The sequence below is a fragment of the Leucoraja erinacea genome, chromosome 30 (genome assembly GCF_028641065.1).
Source record: "Leucoraja erinacea ecotype New England chromosome 30, Leri_hhj_1, whole genome shotgun sequence".
NCBI classification, from domain to species: domain Eukaryota; kingdom Metazoa; phylum Chordata; class Chondrichthyes; order Rajiformes; family Rajidae; genus Leucoraja; species Leucoraja erinaceus.
Genome location: NC_073406.1, coordinates 23,483,871 through 23,505,407, shown reverse-complemented (window position 1 = coordinate 23,505,407; position 21,537 = coordinate 23,483,871). Strand labels below are relative to the sequence as shown.

Here is a 21,537-nt window from a genome sequence, read left to right as displayed (position 1 = left end):
TTAATTCTGAAGTCATGTCCCCTTTGCTGCATTGTATCTATTATTCTTGAGTTTCACTTGACTGTATTTATGTATGGTATTATCTGACCCTATAGCATGTAAAACAAAGCTTTTCACTGTACCTCGGTACACGACAATGTTAAACCCCAACCTAAACAAATTCACTGTTCTGTTTCCCACACGGCAGACTGATGGCTCGAACAGTAAGCAGAAGGGAGGCAGCCCGACTGACGACTGTGTAAATGGGAATGGATCAGCGCAGGCGACTGTGAACGATGCCGAAGCCCTGGTACCGACTCATGATGAGCAGGGGGCTCCCATACCCGAGTGGAAGAGGCAGGTGATGGTCAGGAAACTCCAGCTGAAGATCCAGGAGGAGGAAGAACTGAAACAAAAAGTGAGTTTTAAACAATAACGCCCCCTTTACTGTAAATATCTGCCCTGCCTGCTGTGCTTCTGATCAGCTTCCAAGATCTGAAGAAGCCAAGTTGCATTAAACTGTTGGCACCAAAATATACTGTATAAGAAACTGGAGGCTGCAGAATGCACAGCGAAGGAGGCAGGCCTGTCTGCAGTGGAGTGTTGTCACCATTATGCCAAGTAAACTCACACAAATAGCAAATGTTTCCCTTGTCAGTGTTGCAGAATTGTATTCGTATTTCCTTGCAACATGAACAGGAAGCCATTTGGCCTGTCAAGTCTATGCTAGCTTTCAGAGCAAATCCCATCAATTCCAGGTAAATGTGGAGACTATACACATGTGGAGCAGTTGGGAATGGAAATAGACCCATCCTGGTTGTGTCAGCCTTTCCTGTTCACTGGGTTGTGAAGACTTGTTCCCTTTTCACTACAACTACTCCAAACTAACGAGGAATAGTGACGCTGCTTCAGAACACAAACTCTGGAATTAATCTGTGAACGCTCTGAGGATAGGTTCGTCCTAACCCGGATGCCCATAAAAGGCAGGGAAAGCAGATTGAAAGGTGATCCATGGAAAAAAGCTGTATGCATATGAAAATGACAAACAGCACTAAGCGACTAATTAGATCAGCACTTTCACAGGTCCAGCATAGTGGTGACTGTCTGTTTGTGATCTAGCATAGACTGAGCATGGGCAATTGCCTCTCTGCTGGACATTAACTTCTCCAAGTCACCACTACAGACTCTGCTTGTCATACAAGCCCACAACCTGGTGCAAAAGGCTTGAAGGGCCAAATGCCTTCAGTCTCACCCTGTTCTTTTCTCAGTGTCCCTGCTTAGTTTCTGTTGAAACCAGTTAGGGCAATGAATAAACATTTCAAATTATTTGCAATCGATCATCCAGACTCACCATAAATGGATGGACCAGAGGGTTCTCAATAGAGAACTGATTTGTTGAAGCTTGCTTGGCATAGCTGGTTGTGAGTCCAAATTGGGTTGCTGTGTGGTACGTAATATTTCAGAGATGAGATGGCTGAAACATTCAACTTTTCATGAGAAGAGAGAAGCAGGAGAGGGGCAATGAGACCCCAGACCTGCTCCACCACTCAGTGAGCTTACGATGGATTCAATCTTAGCCTCAACTTCACAGTCTTGTTCCTTAAACTTTACTTTATACTTTATAGATATAGCGCAGAAACAGGTCCTCCAGCCGACCAGCGATCACTGCCATACACTAGCACTATCCTACACACTAGGGAGTTTACAATTTTAGTGAAGCCAATTAACCTACAAACCTGCACGTCTTTGGAGTGTGGGAGAAAATCAAAGCACCTGGTGAAAAACAACGTGGTTGCAGGGAGAACCATATAACCATATAACCATATAACAATTACAGCACGGAAACAGGCCATCTCGGCCCTACAAGTTCATGCCGAACAAATTTTTTTTTTCCCCTTAGTCCCACCTGCCTGCACTCATACCATAACCCTCCATTCCCTTCTCATCCATATAGTAACATAGAAACATAGAAATTAGGTGCAGGAGTAGGCCATTCGGCCCTTCGAGCCTGCACCGCCATTCAATATGATCATGGCTGATCATCCAACTCAGTATCCCGTACCTGCCTTCTCTCCATACCCCCTGATCCCCTTAGCCACAAGGGCCACATCTAACTCCCTCTTAAATATAGCCAATGAACTAGCCTCAACTACCCTCTGTGGCAGAGAGTTCCAGAGATTCACCACTCTCTGTGTGAAAAAAGTTCTTCTCATCTCGGTTTTAAAGGATTTCCCCTTTATCCTTAAGCTGTGACCCCTTGTCCTGGACTTCCCTAACATCGGGAACAATCTTCCTGCATCTAGCCTGTCCAACCCCTTAAGAATTTTGTAAGTTTCTATAAGATCCCCTCTCAATCTTCTAAATTCTAGAGAGTATAAACCAAGTCTATCCAGTCTTTCTTCATAAGACAGTCCTGACATCCCAGGAATCAGTCTGGTGAACCGTCTCTGCACTCCCTCTATGGCAATAATGTCCTTCCTCAGATTTGGAGACCAAAACTGTACGCAATACTCCAGGAGTGGTCTCACCAAGACCCTGTACAACTGCAGTAGAACCTCTCTGCTCCTATACTCAAATCCTTTTGCAATGAAAGCTAACATACCATTCGCTTTCTTTACTGCTTGCTGCACCTGCATGCCTACCTTCAATGACTGGTGTACCATGACACCCAGGTCTCGCTGCATCTCCCCCTTTCCCAATCGGCCACCATTTAGATAATATGCCTATCCAATTTATTTTTAAATTATACCAATGAACCTGCCTCCACCACTTCCACTGGGAGCTCATTCCACACCGCCACCACTCTCTGCGTAAAGAAGTTCCCCCCCATATTACCCCTAAACTTCTGTCCCTTAATTCTGAAGTCATGTCCTCTTGTTTGAATCTTCCCTATTCTCAAAGGGAAAAGCTTGTCCACATCAACTCTGTCTATCCCTCTCATCATTTTAAAGACCTCTATCAGGTCCCCCCTTAACCTTCTGCGCTCCAGAGAATAAAGACCTAACTTATTCAACCTATCTCTGTAACTTAGTTGTTGAAACCCAGGCAACATTCTAGTAAATCTCCTCTGTACTCTCTCTATTTTGTTGACATCCTTCCTATAATTGGGCGACCAAAATTGTACACCATACTCCAGATTTGGTCTCACCAATGCCTTGTACAATTTTAACATTACATCCCAGCTTCTATACTCAATGCTCTGATTTATAAAGGCTAGCATACCAAAAGCTTTCTTTACCACCCTATCTATATGAGATTCCAACTTCAAGGAACTATGCACGGTTATACCCAGATCCCTCTGTTCAACTGTATTCTTCAATTCCCTACCATTTACCATGTACGTCCTATTTTGATTTGTCCTGCCAAGGTGTAGCACCTCACATTTATCAGCATTAAACTCCATCTGCCATCTTTCAGCCCATTTTTCCAAATGGCCTAAATCACTCTGTAGACTTTGGAAATCCTCTTCATTATCCACAACACCCCCTATCTTGGTATCATCTGCATACTTACTAATCCAATTTACCACACCTTCATCCAGATCATTGATGTACATGACAAACAACAAAGGACCCAACACAGATCCCTGAGGCACCCAACTAGTCACCTGCCTCCAACCCGATAAACAGCCATCCACCATTACCCTCTGGCTTCTCCCATTCAGCCACTGTTGAATCCATCTTGCTATTCCTGCATTTATACCCAACAGTTGAACCTTCTTAACCAACCTTCCATGAGGAACCTTGTCAAAGGCCTTACTAAAGTCCATATAGACAACATCCACTGCTTTACCCTCGTCAATTTCCCTAGTAACCTCTTCAAAAAATTCAAGAAGATTAGTCAAACATGACCTTCCAGGCACAAATCCATGTTGACTGTTCCTAATCAGACCCTGTTTATCTAGATGCTTATATATATTATCTCTAAGTATCTTTTCCATTAATTTGCCCACCACTGAAGTCAAACTAACAGGTCTATAATTGCTAGGTTTACTCTTAGAACACTTTTTAAACAATGGAACAACATGCGCAGTACGCCAATCCCCGGGGACTATTCCCGTTTCTAATGACATTTGAAATATTTCTGTCATAGCCCCGGCTATTTCTACACTAACTTCCCTCAATGTCCTAGGGAATATCCTGTCAGGACCTGGAGACTTATCCACTTTTATATTTTTCAAAAGTGTCAGTACTTCTTTTACTTTGAACCTCATAGTATCCATAGCTACTCTACTAGTTTCCCTTACCTCACATAATTCAATATCCTTCTCCTTGGTGAATACCGAAGAAAAAAAATTGTTCAATATCTCCCCCATCTCTTTTGGCTCTGCAGATAGCTGTCCACTCTGTCTCTCCAATGGACCAATTTTATCCCTCCTTATCCTTTTGCTATTAATATAGCTGTAGAAACCCTTTGGATTGACTTTCACCTTACTTGCCAAAGCAACCTCATATATTCTTTTAGCTTTTCTAATTTCTTTCTTAAGATTCTTTTCACATTCCTTATACTCCTCAAGCACCACATTTACTTCATGCTGCCTATAATTATTGTAGATCTCCCTCTTTTTCCGAACAAGATGTCCAATTTCCCTTGAAAACCAGGGCTCTTTCCAATTTTTACTGTTTCCTTTCAACCGAACAGGAACATAAAGATTCTGTACTCTTAAAATTTCCCCTTTAAATGTCCTCCATTTCTCTTCTACATCTTTCCCATAAAACAAAATGTCCCAGTTCACTCCCTTTTAAATCATCTCGCAGCGCATCAATGTTAGCCTTTCTCCAATCAAAAATCTCAACCCTAGGTCCAGTTCTGACCCTCTCCATAATTATATTGAAACTAATGGTATTGTGATCACTGGACCCGAAGTGCTCCCCAACGCATACCTCCGCCACCTGTCCCGTCTCATTTCCTAACTGGAAGTCCAGCACTGCCCCATCTCTAGTAGGTACCTCTATGTATTGCTGCAAAAAACTATCCTGCACACATTTTACAAACTCCAACCCATCCAGCCCATTTACAGAATGTGTTTCCCAGTCTATGTGTGGAAAGTTGAAATCTCCCACAATGACTACCTTGTGCTTACTACTAATCTCTGCTATCTCCTTACATATTTGCTCTTCCAATTCTCGTTCCCCGTTTGGCGGTCTATAATACACCCCTATAAGTGTTGCTACACCTTTCCCACTTCTCAATTCCACCCAAATAGCCTCCCTAGATGAGCCCTCCAATCTATCCTGCCAAAGCACTGCTGTAATATCTTCCCTGACTAGCAATGCAACACCTCCACCTCTTGCCCCTCCAATTCTATCACACCAGAAGCAACGAAATCCTGGAATATTTAGTTTCCAATCACAGCCCTCCTGCAACCACGTTTCACTGATCGCCACAACATCATACTTCCAGGTGTCTATCCAGACTCTAAGCTCATCCACCTTTCTTACAATGCTCCTAGCATTAAAATATGCACATTTAAGAAAACCCCCGTCTCTTATTCTCTGTTTATTTCCTTTTTTTTCTTTCTCCTCTTGTGTCCGAGTGCCTCCCATTTCTGCTTCCTGCCTCCCATTCTGTCTACTACCTTTCGCTATTTGAGTTCCTCGCCCCAACCATTCTAGTTTAAAGTCTCCCCAGCTGCCTTTGCAAATTTCCCCGCTAGGATATTGGTCCCCCTCGGGTTCAAGTGCAACCCATCCTTTCTGTACAGGTCCCACCTTCCCCAAAAGAAAACCCAATGATCCAGGAACTTGAATCCCTGCCCTCTGCACCAGTCTTTCAGCCACGCATGTATCGTCCACCTCGCTCCATTCCTACTCTCACTGTCGCGTGGCACAGGCAGTAATCCTGAGATTGTTACCTTTTTGGTCCTTTTTCTTAACTCTCCTCCCAACTCCCTAAATCCTCCCTTCAGGACCTCTTCCCTTTTTTTTCCTATGTCATTGGTAGCTATATGTACCACGACCTCAGGCTCCTCTCCCTCTGATTTAAGGATATCTTGGATGCGTTGAGACACGTCCGAGACCTTGGCACCAGGGAGGCAGACCACCATCCTGGTCTCCCGACTGCGTCCACAGAATCGCCTATCCGACCCCCTAACCATAGAGTCCCCAATTACTATTGCCCTCTTTTTTTCCCTACCTTTTGGAGCAACAGGGCCGGTCTCTGTGCTGGAGGCCCGTCCGCTGTCACTACTCCCGGGTAGGCTGTCACCCCCATCCGTACTCAAACAGGAGTACTTATTTGCGAGGTGTACCGACATTGGAGTACTCACTCGTTCCTGCCTCTGCCCCTTGCCCTTCCTTAACGTGACCCACATGTCTCTCTCCCGTGGTTTTGGAGTGACCACCTCTCTATAACTCCCCTCTATGACCTCCTCACTCTCCCTGATCAAAGCGAGGTCATCGAGCTGCTGCTCCAGGATCCTAATACGGTCCCTTAGGAGCCCCATCTCGCTGCACCTGGTGCAGATGTGGATGTCTGGAGGGCCATCCGACACCATGACCTTCCACATCTGACATCCAGAACAGTACACTGCGCTGGCTGTCATTCTCCCGCCTTACCCTGGATCTGATACCAGTATAATACAATAGAAACTGTTGGGAGAAATCAGCAGGTATCTGACACATAACAGCTGCTCCCTCGTGACCTTTAAACTGCGCCTTTATTACATAAACAAAAAGCACTGTACCTTTAGCCCACTGTACCCTTGGCTCACTGTACCTTTACTAAAGCACTGCACCTTTAACCCACTGTACCTTTACTAAAGCACTGTACCTTTAACCAGAAAGCACAAATGCTAACCTGAGGTTGCACCCAATCAGCTGCTTCCTCTAGTCTGCTTCCACCAATCAGCGGCTTTCACCAGAACCCTCCCAATGGAGTGTGGAACGTTACGGATTTCGGTAAGCCCTGACCCTCCTCCACTGTCTCCAACGGTCCTGGGCCTCTGTGAAAACAAGCCCCGCGCCCGATTTATATAGTCACCGCCCTGACCCTCCTCCACTGTCTCCAACGGTCCTGGGCCTCTGTGAAAACAAGCCCCGCGCCCGATTTATATACTCACCGCCCTGACCCTCCTCCACTGTCTCCAACGGTCCTGGGCCTCTGTCCGTGCAGACAGCACTTGTAGCCAAGATTGAACCCGGATCTCTGGGGCTGTAAGAGAGCAACTCTACTGCTGCGCCCTTGTGCCGCTCCTTGTGTTCTCTCTCCATAGTCCATGAAACTTTGTAGTTCAAATACCTGCCAGTCACCATCTTGTATATTCAATGGCTGCACCTCCGTCCCAATTCTGGGGAATTTCAACGCCTCAGGAGAGAGAAATTCTCCCTCATCTTTACCTTAAACTGTCAACTTCTTACCTGATCCTATGCTCCCAATACCAAATATCCCCGCTGGGAGAAACATCTTCTCAGCTTCTCTCCTTCAGTCCGCCTTTCAATCCTGAGGACGTAAGAAAATGCAAACGCTGGAATCTTGAGCCACGAATAAAGTGCAGGAAGAGCGCAGCAGGTCAGGCAGCATCTGTAGAGGGATATACTTCACTCACATCATCTCTCGTTCTTCCAGAGATTATAGGCCCACCCTGCCCACACTCTCCTTGTACAAGCCCATCACTGATTTTCCGAAAACTGGTGATAACCCCCCCCCCCCCCCCCCCCCCCCCCCCACTGGAATCTGGACAAAATCTCCCCTTTCTGGAACCACCTTGGTCGGTTGATCAGACAGGTCCGTTCCCATAGCTGACTGCCGCAGTTTGCAGTCTGGTATCTTGCTCCCCCCCCCCCCCCCCCCCCCCCCACAAGGCTCTGTGTGTGTTGGTCTGGCAAAAAGGATAATCCAGAAAGGCTTTGGGACGGAGGGTGCCGGAAAATCGGTGGTGGACCTGTTCCTTCATTCCAGGGTAGTGTTTCTCTGCACTGCCTCTAATGCAAGTATATCCTGATTTAAATGTAGAGACCTAAACGATTCGCAGTACTCCAAATGTGGTCTCATCCATACCCTGTATATTTGCATCTGAATTTCCCTACTTTTACACCTCTCGGTCCTAAAGCCAACATTCCATTAGCCTCCCTCGTTACAATGTGCACCCGCACGCCAACCCTTTGTATTAATTGAATTAGATCCCATTACCCCTTAATATTCTAACATTTTATAACCTCACCCTGTTTAAATAATAATTCCCATTCTTATAATTTCCCTGCAAAGTGAATAAGCTCACATTTTGCAGCATTATACTATCATCTGCCGACCTCTTGACAACTTACATAATCCATCTGTCACCATTTCTGGGCTCTTTGTATCCATCTTATGATATCCAGACTGATCTGACTTTGTTCCATCAGCTACTTGCAAGTCATTATACTTTAGACTTTACTTTAGAATTACAGCACGGAAACAGGCCCTTCGGCCCACCGCACCGATCAGCGATCCCCGCAAACATACACTATCCTACACACACTAGGGGCAATTTCTATTGTTACCAAGCCAATTAGACTACAAACCTGCACGTCTTTGGAATGTGAGAGGAAACCAGGGATCCCGGAGAAAACCCACGCAGGTCATGGGGAGAATGTGCAAACTCCGTACAGACGGCACCCGTAGTCAGGATTGAACCCTGGGCTCTGTCACTGTAAGGCAGCCACTCTATCGCAGCGCCACCGTGCCTTCCCTAATTAATGTAGATTGTAAATATTTGTGACTGTTCCTAGCCCACTAGTTATTGATTACCAATCTAACAATGATAATTTCACTAGACTGACTGTTGATTAGCCGTTTTCCTATCCACGTCAATTATATACCCACAACCCTATGCGCTCTTATCTTATAAAGTCACCTTATATGTAGCACCTTTCCAATGCCTCACAGAAATCCAAATACACCTTATCAGCTAATTCCCCTTCATTCATAAAACAAACAGCTGGAGGAACTTAGCGGGCCAGGTAGCATCTATGATGGAAATGCACAGAAGACGTTTTAGGTCGGGACCAGTCTTCAAACTGCAGATGCTGCCTGACACGCTGAGTTCATCCAGTTTTTTTTGCTCAAGATTCCAGCATCTGCAGTCTATTGGGTCTGTATCTCCCCTTTACTCAACCTGTTGAATTGTCAAGGCACTCCAGCAAATGCATCCAACGTGATTTCCCTTTAATTTTGACTCTACTTGACTATCGAATGATGTTCTTAACATCCAACAATTATTTCCTTAATACAAGATGCCTGCATTTTCCAAAGGATGGATTTAAGCCAACTACTTTATATTTTTCTCTTTCCTGTCTCGCTCAGTTCTTCAACAGTGACATTGCAATGTCAATTTTCCAATCCTATTGTAACTCTTGAAAGGAATTGTGGCAGATTACAGTTAATGTATCCAATGGGCCTGCAACTACTTATAACCATAACCATATAACATATAACCATATAACAATTACAGCACGGAAACAAGCCATCTCGACCCTTCTAGTCCGTGCCGAACAACGTATTCTCCCCTAGTGCCATAAACCTGCGCTCAGACCATAACCCTCCATTCCTTTCCCGTCCATATAACTATCCAATTTATTTTTAAATGATAAAAACGAACCTGCCTCCACCACCTTCACTGGAAGCTCATTCCACACAGCCACCACTCTCTGAGTAAAGACGTTCCCCCTCATGTTACCCCTAAACTTCTGTCCCTTAATTCTCAAGTCATGTCCCCTTGTTTGAATCTTCCCTACTCTCAGTGGTAAAAGCTTATCCACGTCATCTCTGTCTATCTCTCTCATCATTCTAAAGACCTCTATCAAGTTCCCCCTTAATCTTCTGCGCTCCAAAGAATAAAGCCCTAACTTGTTCAACCTTTCTCTGTAACTTAGTTGCTGAAACCCAGGCAACATTCTAGTAAATCTCCTCTGTACTCTCTCTGTTTTGTTGACATCCTTCCTATAATTAGGTGACCAAAATTGTACACCATCCTCCAGAATTGGCCTCACCAATACCTTGTACAATTTTAACATTACATCCCAACTTCTATACTCAATGCTCTGATTTATAAAGGCAAGCACACCAAAAGCTTTCTTTACCACCCTATCTACATGAGATTCCACTTTCAGGGAACTGTGCACAGTTATTCCCAGATCCCTCTGTTCACCTGCATTCTTCAATTCCCTACCATTTACCATGTACGTCCTATTTTGATTTGTCCTGCCAAGATGTAGCACCTCACACTTACCAGCATTAAACTCCATCTGCCATCTTTCAGTCCACTCTTCCAACTGGCATAAATCTCTCTTTAGACTTTGAAAATCTACTTCATTATCGACAACCACTCCTATCTTAGTATCATCTGCATACTTACTAATCCAATTTACCACACCATCATCCAGATCATTGATGTACATGACAAACAACACTTGCGTTAAGACACGAGCATGTTGGTCATCAGGTCCAGGGGACATGTTGGCTTCAGCCCCGTTAGGTCGACTAGGTTGCTCCATTGATTGTCCCCTTAATTATCTACCATTATTGGAATAATTTTTGTATCTTCTACTCTGACCGCTAATCCAAAACAACCACTTAGAATCTCCGCTATTTCTCTAGTTTCCATTATTACTTTCCAAGTCTCATCTTCTAAAGGTCCAAGCTATTTTTTACTTTTTATTTATCTGTGGAATCAATCAATGTCCATTTTAAATTAGTTGCCAGTTGTTCTTCACACTCTTTTGTCCTCTTTATAAATATACATGGATGATAGCGTTTAAACCTATGCCGCTGTACATACATCTTCCAATCCTCTGCACTTTTCAACATTGCATGTCTTTTATTTCCATCATTATGTCTTTTACTAAACGAACCTCATAAATGTTCCGATGCGTTTACTTTCGATCCGCAACGATTATGAGTTTTTGGCGTTTGACTGTCTCAGGAGAGCTGTTACTCTGTTACATGGAAATGTACCTGGCCGTAGATTTTTCCTTGTAAAAGGATCACTTAAGAAACTTACCTGGAATCAGTCAAACAGCATGAGCTCCTCAGGATGTGATATAACTATTGTGTTGATCACAATGAAGAACATTTGGGCATGAGAAATGTAAGGCAACATTTGATGTGTATATAGTCGATACAAGGGTGCCTGCTTTTGTGATTTGCAATGTGAGAAATTGTGGAAAAAGATTTCACCTGCTTCCACTGCATTCCTTGGCACATTTACCAAGTCCTGTTATCTTGGCACAACTCAGGAATTAACAAAGTAGTGAGTTTATTCCAGTAATCAGGCTGATTAAAAGCAATTAAAGGGTTAGCCTAAGGAACAGTCATGTTGTTTAATCTAACGAACTGGGGCAGCAAACACATCGTCATTTAAAGGGTAGCGTTTTACAAATTAAATGGAATTACTTGCGATTAGTAATTGTGACTTCTGCTGTGAAACTGGTGATAACAAACCTACTTCAATATTGACTACATGGTACGATACCAGCCACAGAAACGCACAAAAGAACACAGACCCGTACAGCACAATTGGCTCTTCAACCTACAATGTCTACGGAACATGATGCCAAATTGAACTAATTCTTTCTGTCTTTACCTTATCCCTCCATTCCCTGCATATCCATGCACCTATCTAATGTCATGTCGGGTCAGGGGGAGATCCCCCACCATGGGTACCATGTAATCCCGTGCTACCTGCGCCATGGTCGGATTGTCGGCGACTAAACCATCTCCCCCACCTGGTTTGCCAGGTGTGGAGGGGGCTGTGAACCCCCAGCAGGACCAAAGATAAGACCTGTCAGAGGGCGGATGAGCTCCTAGAGAGCCAACAGTCATCCACACTTCAGTAGAAGTTGCGATCACTGCGATACATAGCACTCTGCGGCATCATGCCCGTTGATGTTTTCAATGATGATGATGATATCTAAGAGCCACTCAAATCCCACTGTGTTATTTCCAGCACGTTCCAGGCACCCAACTCGCTCTGTGTAAAATAAACCTGCTCCTTATTTATGCTTTAAATTGTCCCCACCTGGCCATAAAGCTATGGCCTCTAGTATTTGACCATTCCATCTGGGGGGAACGATTCTCACTATCTACTCTATCTATGCCACTCATAATTTGATACATTTCTCTCAGGACAATCCAAGTTTGTCTAGTTTTCCTTGTAATTAAAGGGCCTGTCCCACTTGGGCATTATTTGCGCGTCATTTGTGCGACATCATTTACGCGCCACGCGTGATGTGCACGTGATGCGCGCATGGCGTACATTATACGCGCATGGCACGTGGTGAGACGTGGTGGCGTTGGCAGTGACACACGGTTGCATGCGGCGCCCCAGGATTTTGGGATTCACAAATCTTCGCGTGCCACCTGCGTGACGCGCAAATGGCGCCCAAGTGGGACAGGCCCTGAACACCCTCTAAACCTTTTACAAAGCCTCCACATTCTTCCTGCAATGAGGTGACCAGAACTGCGTACTCTACTTCAAATGCAGCCTAATCAAAGTTACTAGCAGGCTGTTTGCCTTCATTACCACTCTATCCACTTTTGGTGCTACCTTCAGGGAGCTTTGGACTTGGACCCCAAGTCCTCTGTACATCAGTGCAATTAAAGGGCCCTACAATTAACAGTATACTTTCCACTTACATTTGACCTCCCAAAGTTCAACACACTTGCCCACATTGAGGAACAAAGGAGGACCCGGGGTGGGGTACTAAGTAACTTTATGTGGTGACTATTGGATACCATGGACATGCAAGCAAAGAATTTCACTGTGACTGGTCACACGTGACAAAGTATTCTTTCATTCATTCATGAACCTGTTCAGTGCCACCCCCGAGTCTACACGGGTCATGTGCAAAAGTGAAAAAAAAAAATTGGCAATGAACCGGTTAAAATATAACATAGAAAATGCGAAAGAATTTGACAAATCAAGCAGCATCTCTTGAACAAGATGTTAATGTTTCATGATAAAACCTTCATTTCACCGACCTGAAACATTAACATCAGCTCTCTTTCTCTCTCCCCATTTTCTGTTTTTATTACAGTATCTACAGGCTTTTCACTTTCAGCCGATGAGTTAAACTTGGCTGGTGAAAATCCCTGCTGACGTCAATCTAAAGCTCTGTGTGGAGGTTGGAATGCAACAAACAAAGGTTGAATAGCCAAGATCTGCAAGAGATAAATATTGTAGTGGTTTGTTTGAGTACCTTTAGAAGGCATTAATGTGGAAATTCCTGTCAGTGAGAATAAATGTACATCTTTAGGTTCCTTTGTGTTGCTGCCTGCACAAGCAAATTCATGGATAGGCCTGTCAACATCTTATATTGAAGGCAGCAACTCCCAACTAAATGGTGGTATCACATTCAGCCTCAACTACCTCCTCTGGCAGCTTGTTCCATACACCCACCATCCTTTGTGTGAAAAAGTTTAACCCCTCAGACTCCAGATCTTTTCCCCTTCACCTTGAACTCATGTCCTCTGGTCCTCGATTCACCGACTCTGGGCAAAAGGCTCTGTGCATCTACCTGATTTAGTCCTCTCGTGATTTGGTACACCTCTATAAGATCACCCCTCATCCTCCTGGATCACCCCACGTCATCCCATAATATATCTACAAGATACATACATTCAAGGAGTGGAGTGTAGAGGAATGGCTGTCTTTTGGGAAGTTATTGAGAAAATCATAGCGATACAACATGGAAACAGGCCCTTCAGCCCATCGAGCCACCACTGATTATTAACCACTATTCTTGTTCATCCTACTTTAATTCATTTATTTTTTTCTGTGCAAAATAAATTGTTTGCAAATTTTTCAATGCTTTCCCCATAGTTGCAGCAAAAGAATCACAGGAAGTCAGGAAAGATACCAAATGTATGACAGACAAGCTGGAAACCAAGCAGAAATGTAATTCTCAAAGTGATTTGTTGGCATTCACTTGTTCTGAAAGATTGGGTTCAGAGTAAAGGATATTCCGAAGATAGGCACAAAATGCAAGAGTATCTCTGTAGGTCGGGCAGCGTCTATGAAGAAAAAGGATGGGTGACGTTTTGGGTCGTGACCCTTCATCAGACTGAAAGTAGAGAGGAGGAAACTGGAGGTAAGAAAAGGCCAGAACAAAGTAGGGCTGGCAATAGATGACCAGGTGGAGCCCACAATGAGCCGTTGTTGGCTGAGGAAGAGGTGATACCAAAGGGATACAAGGATGCGAACAGTGGAACTAGTAGGATGACTAATGTGGGGGAGGGAATGCATGAGTTACTTGAAATTAGAGAAATCAACATTATACCGCTGGGTTGTAAACTGTCTTTTCTTACTTCCAGTTCCCTCCTGTCTACTTTCACTCTGAAGAAGGGTCCCAATCTGAAACATCACCCATCCCTTTCCTCCAGAAATGCCGTCTGACCCGTTGAGTTACTCCAGGACATTGTGTCTATCTTTGTCCAACTATTGTCAACTTCTCAACTTTGCAATATCAGACTAGTTCTGTTCGATGTGCACTCATACAAAATATTTTATGCAATAGATTCATAGCTAAAATTATTTCAGACACAAGGAACTGCAGATGCTGAAATCTTGAACAAACAAACACAAAGTGCTGGAGTAACTCAGAGGGTCAGGCAGAACATGGATAGGTGACGTTTCGGGTCTGGACCCTTCTTCTAATGTTGTTGTAGGTGGAAGAATGTCGGAAGAGAGGTGGGGCCGGACAAAGCCTGGCAAGTGATAGGTGGATACAGGTGATGGGGAAGTTGATTGGCAGATGGGTGGACAAAGGCTGGAGGTGAAAAGGAGACAAAAAGATAGGGGAGGAGAAAAAAAGTTGTGAGCAGGTTGGTGTTGTCGGTTAGTTACCTAAAAGTGGAGAATTCAATGTTGATACTCTTGGATTGTAAGCTACCAATAAATTAATGTTCATGTCATAGAAGCAGAATTAGGCTGTGGCCCGTCGAGTCCACTCCACCATTCAATCATGGCTGATCTATCTTTCCCTCTCAACCAGTTTCCCCTGCCTTCTACCCATAACCTTTGACGCCATATTAATCCAGAATCTGCAATCCTCCTTGAACTTGGTCTCCACAGCCGTCTGTGGCAATGAATTCTACCCGCTCTGACTAAAGAGATACCCCCTTATCTTCTTTCTAAAGGTACATCCTTTTATTCTGAGGCTATGCCCTCTGATCCTAAACCCTCCCAGTAGTGGAGAGTCTAGGATCCTCTCCACCTGCAGTCTATCCAGTCCTTTCACAATTCACGTTTCAATGAGTTTACTCCTCATCCTTCTAAACTCCAGCAAGTACAGGCCCAGTGCTGTCAAACACTTCTCGTACCTTAACCCAATCAACTCCAGGATCATTTTGTTGTGTTTGCCAGCAGCAGTATGCAGGGTGGGCGAGAGGCAGACACACACTGTGGTAGTAGTGGATCGGATTTCCTCTGTGCAATGGATGCAGCATAGTTGTCGACTAGAATCCAGTTTATGGTTTCACTTTGCTGAGTGCTGTCTGGAAACCATCCTTCCAGCTTCACTGCAATATTCATTGGAGAATAAGCTTCCAAGACACTTTAAAGACCTGGCATCAATAAATCCCCCATTCATCATGGAAGCTAGATGTTCCTTCAGGGGTGAAGGCGTCTGGTCCGAATCTTCCACAGTGGCACAGCAGGCAACTCAGACAGTAGATCACCCGAAACGTGTGATCCATGTATCCATGTTCTCCGAGATGCTGCATGACCTGCTGAGTTACTCCTGCACTTTGTACCTTTTTTTTTGTAAACCAGCATCTGCAGTTCCTTGTTTCTCCTGCCTCACAGTGCCATCGACACGGTTCAATCCTCACAATTCAAAACTTATCTCTTGCAGATCTTTGCTATTCAATCTTTGTTTGTTGCGCTATCTGTGTGGAGTTTGCACGTTCTCCCTGCGACCAAATGAATGACCTTCAGGTGCTCTGGTTTCCTCCCACATCCCACATCTTGCAGGTTAATTGTCCCTCTGTATGTTGCCCCTAGTGTGTAAGCAGTGGATGGGACAGTGGGATAACATAGAACTAGTGTGAACGGGTGATCGATGGTCGGCGTGGACTCGGTTGGACAAAGGGCCGGTTTCCATGCTGAATCTGTAAACTAAACTAAACTGAACATGAGCGATAAAATGGTGTAGATGGAAACAGAGTTACCCATGTTATAAACATCAGCCTTGGTGGTGGTTTGTGGGCTGCCAGTGCCGGTAAACACTGGTGCTGCCTCGGTGACTGGCACTGGTCCTGCCTGATGTGTTTGCTCCGTTTAATTAATAGTAACACCTGAGGTATGTTTTTGTGGAAAAATCCGCTGGCAGCAGAAGTGAAAACAATGTGCTCAGTACAATAACAACTTGCATTTATCTGGCACCTTCAGTCCAATGAAATGCCCAGAGGTGTTCAATGCCTTTTTATCTGTTTTTGACCTCTCAGACACCAGTGTTGAAAAACACAGTGCTTGCTACTGGGTGATGTGAACTGCGACTGATGTTTAGTTTACTTTAGTTTAGTTTAAGTTAGTTTAGAAATACTGCGCGGAAACAGGTCCTTCGGCCCACCGCGTTGCCTATTCTTTCGCTCCATAGATGCTGCCTCACCATCTGAGTTTCTCCAGCACTTTTGTCTACCTTTGATTTTTCCAGCATCTGCAGTTCTTTCTTAACCGCACACTAACACCATTCGATAAACACTAGGGACAATTTACAATCATACCAAGCCAATTAACCTACAAACCTGTACGTCTTTGGAGTTTGAGAGGAAACTGGAGCACCCAGAGAAAATCCACGTGGTCATGGAGAGAACGAACAAACTCCGTACAGACAGCACCTGTGGTCAGGATCAAACCCGGGTCTCTGGCGCTGTACGACAGCAACTCTTCCGTTTAGTTTAGTGATACAGACTGGAAACAGGTTCTTCAGCCCACCGAGTCTGGCCTAAATGTGGAGGGTCCCTGGCCAACTATAATGATTATACCTATGAAAGTCACAAATTATCCTGCTGATTAAACTAATTATTGAATGTAAACAATTCCATTTGATTCTCCATGCAATTCATTTCTTGAAATTAAAAAAAGCTGGAAAGCTGAAGCATGAACAGAAATCCAATAACATTGTGTGCAGTCTGGTCACCCCGTTACATGAAGGATGCACAGGCTTTGGAGAGGGTGCAGAGGAGGTTTACCAGGACAATGCCTGGATTAAAGGATATTATCTACTGGCAGAGGTTGGACAGAGTGTTTAAGAAGGAACTGCAGATGCTGGAAAATCGAAGGTCGACAAAAGCTGGAGAAACTCAGCGGGTGCAGCAGCATCTATGGAGCGAAGGAAATAGGCAACATTTCGGGCCAAAACCCTTCTTCAGACTCATGTAGGGTGGGGTGGGTAGAAGAAAGGAGAAAGGAAGAGGATGAGCCAGAGGGCTGAGTGAGAGCTGAGAAGGGGAGGAGAAGAGGAGAAGAGCAAGGGCTACCGGAATGTTTATGCCGCAAGGGTGCAAACTGCCCAAGCAGAATATGAGGTGCTGATCCTCTAATTTCCGGTGGTGCTCACTCTGGCAATGGAGAAGGCCCAGGATAGAGGTTGGATTCAGAATGGAAGGGGGAGTTGAAGTGCTGAGCCACCAGGAGGTCAGGTTGGTTAATGCGGACCGAGCGGAGGTGTTCGGCGAAACGATCGCCAAGCCTACGTTTGGTCTCACCAATGTTCATCAGCTGACATCTAGAGCAGATGAGGTTGGAGAAGGTGAACTTCTGTCACATCTGGAACGACTGCTTGGACAGTGAGAATGTATTTTCCAGGATGTAGATATAAAATACTAGGCATAGCTTTAAGGTGAGAGGAGCAAATCTTAAAGAGATGTGTGCGGCAAGTTTTTCAAAGGGTGGTGAGTGCCTTGGAAACGCTGCTGGGGTGGTGGTGGAGGCAGATACGGTAGTGGCATTTTAGGAAACTTTTGGATTTGCATGGAATGGAGGGATATGGATTGAGTGCCAGTAGGTACGAGTCATTCTTGGCACCATGTTTTGGCATTGGCATTGTGGGCTGATGGGCTGTTCCTCGCTTATCTATCTATCTATAACCATATAACCATATAACCATATAACAATTACAGCACGGAAACAGGCCATCTCGACCCTTCTAGTCCGTGCCGAACACGTATTCTCCCCTAGTCCCATTTCCCTGCGCTCAGACAATAACCCTCCATTCCTTTCCCATCCATATAACTATCCAATTTATTTTTAAATGATAAAAACAAACCTGCCTCCACCACCTTCACTGGAAGCTCATTCCACACAGCCACCACTCTCTGAGTAAAGAAGTTCCCCCTCATGTTACCCCTAAACTTCTGTCCCTTAATTCTCAAGTCATGTCCCCTTGTTTGAACCTTCCGTACTCTCATTGGGAAAAGCTTATCCTCGTCAACTCGGTTTATCCCTCTCATCATTTTAAAGACCTCTATCAAGTCCCCCCTTAACCTTCTGCGCTCCAAAGAATAAAGCCCTAACTTGTTCAATCTTTCTCTGTAGCTTAGTTGCTGAAACCCAGACAACATTCTAGTAAATCTCCTCTGTACTCTCTCTGTTTTGTTGACATCCTTCCTATAATTAGGCGACCAAAATTATTCACCATACTCCAGAATTGGCCTCACCAATGTCTTGTACAATTTTAACATTACATCCCAACTTCTATACTCAATGCTCTGATTTATAAAGGCCAGCACACCAAAAGCTTTCTTTACCACACTATCTACATGAGATTCCACTTTCAGGGAACTGTGCACAGTTATTCCCAGACCCCTCTGTTCACCTGCATTCTTCAATCCCCTACCATTTACCATGTACGTCGTATTTTGATTTGTTCTGCCAAGATGTAGCATCTCAAGATGTAGATAGATCTATCTATCTATCTATCTATCTATCTATCTATCTATCTATCTATCTATCTATCTATCTATCTATCTATCTATCTATCTATCTATCTATCTATCTATCTAGCCGTCTCCGACTCCGTCTCTATCCCCGTCTCCATCCCCGTCCCCGTGTCCGTCTCCGTCTCTGTGTCTCTATCTCTCTCTCTCTGTCTCTGTCTCTCTTTGTCTCTTTCTCTCTCTCTGTTTCTCTGTCGCTCTGTCTCTGTCTCTCTGTCTCTGTCTCTCTCTCTGTCTTTGATATTAGTTATCGAGTAGAGTGCTGGAGTAACCCTCGAGGCTGAAGAATAACAGCATAAAGGGGAGGCATAGCATGAGACACAACAGGCTTGAGATCTTCTTTGTGATCTGTGAAGGTGCACTTGCTTATCTTTCTATGTACCTAACATGCAACCCCCTCCACCCTTCTACCCTTTGACACCCCTCTCCCTTCACTGAACCCCTCTTGACATGCACCAATGTCTCCCCTCCCTCCCCTTTCACCTATATTCCATTCTCTGGCTTCACAGTATGCATTTTTTCCATGCATATCTCACATCTTTAGTCTTTTTCTTCTCTAGCGTTTGTCCAACCATCCGTCTATCGAAAATCCTCCTCACACATATCCAACTGTCACTCATGGACACAAAATGCTGGTGTAACTCAGCGGGTCGGGCAGCATCACTGGAGAAAAAGAATAGGTGACGTTTCGGGTCGGAAACCCTTCTTCATACTGAAAGTAGGGGTGAGGGGTGTGGGAGGGTAAACTGGGGTGAGAATGGCTGCATTTAATGGAAGTGGAATAAGGCCAGGAGAGAGCAATGAGGAATACATTGGCAATTGTGTTAGTGGATGTAGAGGCCAGGATCAGATCTGCTCTGACCATCTTGAATTGGCCTGATGGCCTGTTAATGCTCCTTGTGTCCTTGAAAGACATGGGCAGGGGGGGTGGTACATGTGACAATTGTAGGAAGATGGGGTAAGTGGAGCAGGAGGATATTCAGATTGCATGAACATGTTGGAATAGTTCACCTGTCTCTGTGTGCTATCATTCTATGTCCAGCAGATTAGCCTCACAAACACCACAACATTCTGTCTTTCATCTGCTGCTTTTACAGTAATCAAATAAATGGATAAAATCTCTGATTACATTATGTAGTTTTTTATTCGTGGTCCTTTAAGTAAACAATGTTATGTTTTTTTAATAATTCATAAGCTAGGGTCTGATTCACCTCTACCCCATTCCGCACATTGGACTTTGTCTCTGGGATGGTTGCGATACAAAGCTGAGAACTATATTCTGCACTCTGTATCTTCGGCTTTGCTCTACCTACTATATTTGAGTTTGACGACTGTATTTATGGATAGTTATATCTGATCTGATTTGACAGCATGTAAAACAAAACCATTCACTGTACATGTGACAACAATAAACCTAAACCAAGGGCGTCTAAAGTTACTGTGAGCGGGCAGGAGAATGGGGTTGAGAGGGAAAAATAGATCAGCCATGATTGAATTGCCTAGCAGCATCAATGGGCCGAATGGCTTAATTCTGCTTCTATTTCTTGTGGTCTTATGGTCTAACTCTAAACCTAGTTTGGAATAATTAAATTTGAATGTTTTCATGACTTTAGACCGGTGAAGATGGTAAATTTCTATGTTATATAAAAGATGCCATAATTAAAATCTCCTTAATAATCTTATTTGTTTCATCATTTTGGGTGGCATGGTGGCGCAGCGGTAGAGTTGCTGCCTTACATCGCCAGAGACCCGGTTTTGAACCTGACTACGGGTGCTGTCTGTACGGACTTTGTACGTTCTCCCCGTGACCTGCATGGGTTTTCTCCAGGATCTCTGGTTTCCTCCCACACTCCAAAGATGTACAGGTTTGTCGGTTAATTGGCTTGGTATAATTGTAAATTGTCCCTAGTGGGTGTAGGATAGTGTTAATGTGTGGGGATCGCTGGTGGGCCGAAGGGCCTGTTTCCTCTGTACCTCTAAACTAAATGAAACTAAACTGAACTGAGATTTAATAGTGGATTTCCCAACATGGTATCTTATCAAAAGTGCTGGAGAAACTCAGCGGGTGCAGCAGCATCTATGGAGCGAAGGAAATAGGCAACGTTTCGGGCCGGGCCTGAAGAAGGGTTTCGGCCCAAAACGTTGCCTATTTCCTTCGCTCCATTGATGCTGCTGCACCCGCTGAGTTTCTCCAGCACTTTTGTCTACCTTCGATTATCCAGCATCTGCAGTTCCTTCTTAAACGCATTGTATCTTGTCAGTTACACCTGGTCTCATAACATAGAAACATAGAAAATAGGTGCAGGAGTAGGCCATTCAGCCCTTCGAGCCTGCACCGCCATTCAATATGATCATGGCTGATCATCCAACTCAATATCCTGTACCTGCTTTCTCTCCATACCCCTTGATCCCTTTAGCCACAAGGGCCACATATAACTCCCTCTCAAATATAGCCAATGAACTGGCCTCAACTACATTCTGTGGCAGAGAATTCCAGAGATTCACCACTCTCTGTGTAAAAAAAGATTTTTTCCATCTTAGTCCTAAAACATTTCCCCTGTATCCTTAAACTGTGACCCCTTGTTCTGGACTTCCCCAACATCGGGAACAATCTTCCTGCATAACCTAGCCATACGAGTTCCC

General features: G+C 44.4%; 1 protein-coding gene across 1 annotated transcript in view; it reads left to right on the top strand.

The window, feature by feature from the left end:
• The window catches only part of espn (espin), a 217,505-nt gene that overhangs the window by 190,140 nt on the left and 5,828 nt on the right, over nucleotides 1-21,537 (top strand). Inside the window, exon 11 of the mRNA XM_055659678.1 lies at nucleotides 188-397. Coding sequence (XP_055515653.1) covers nucleotides 188-397 — 210 coding nt within the window. The remainder of the gene's footprint in view (nucleotides 1-187; nucleotides 398-21,537) is intronic.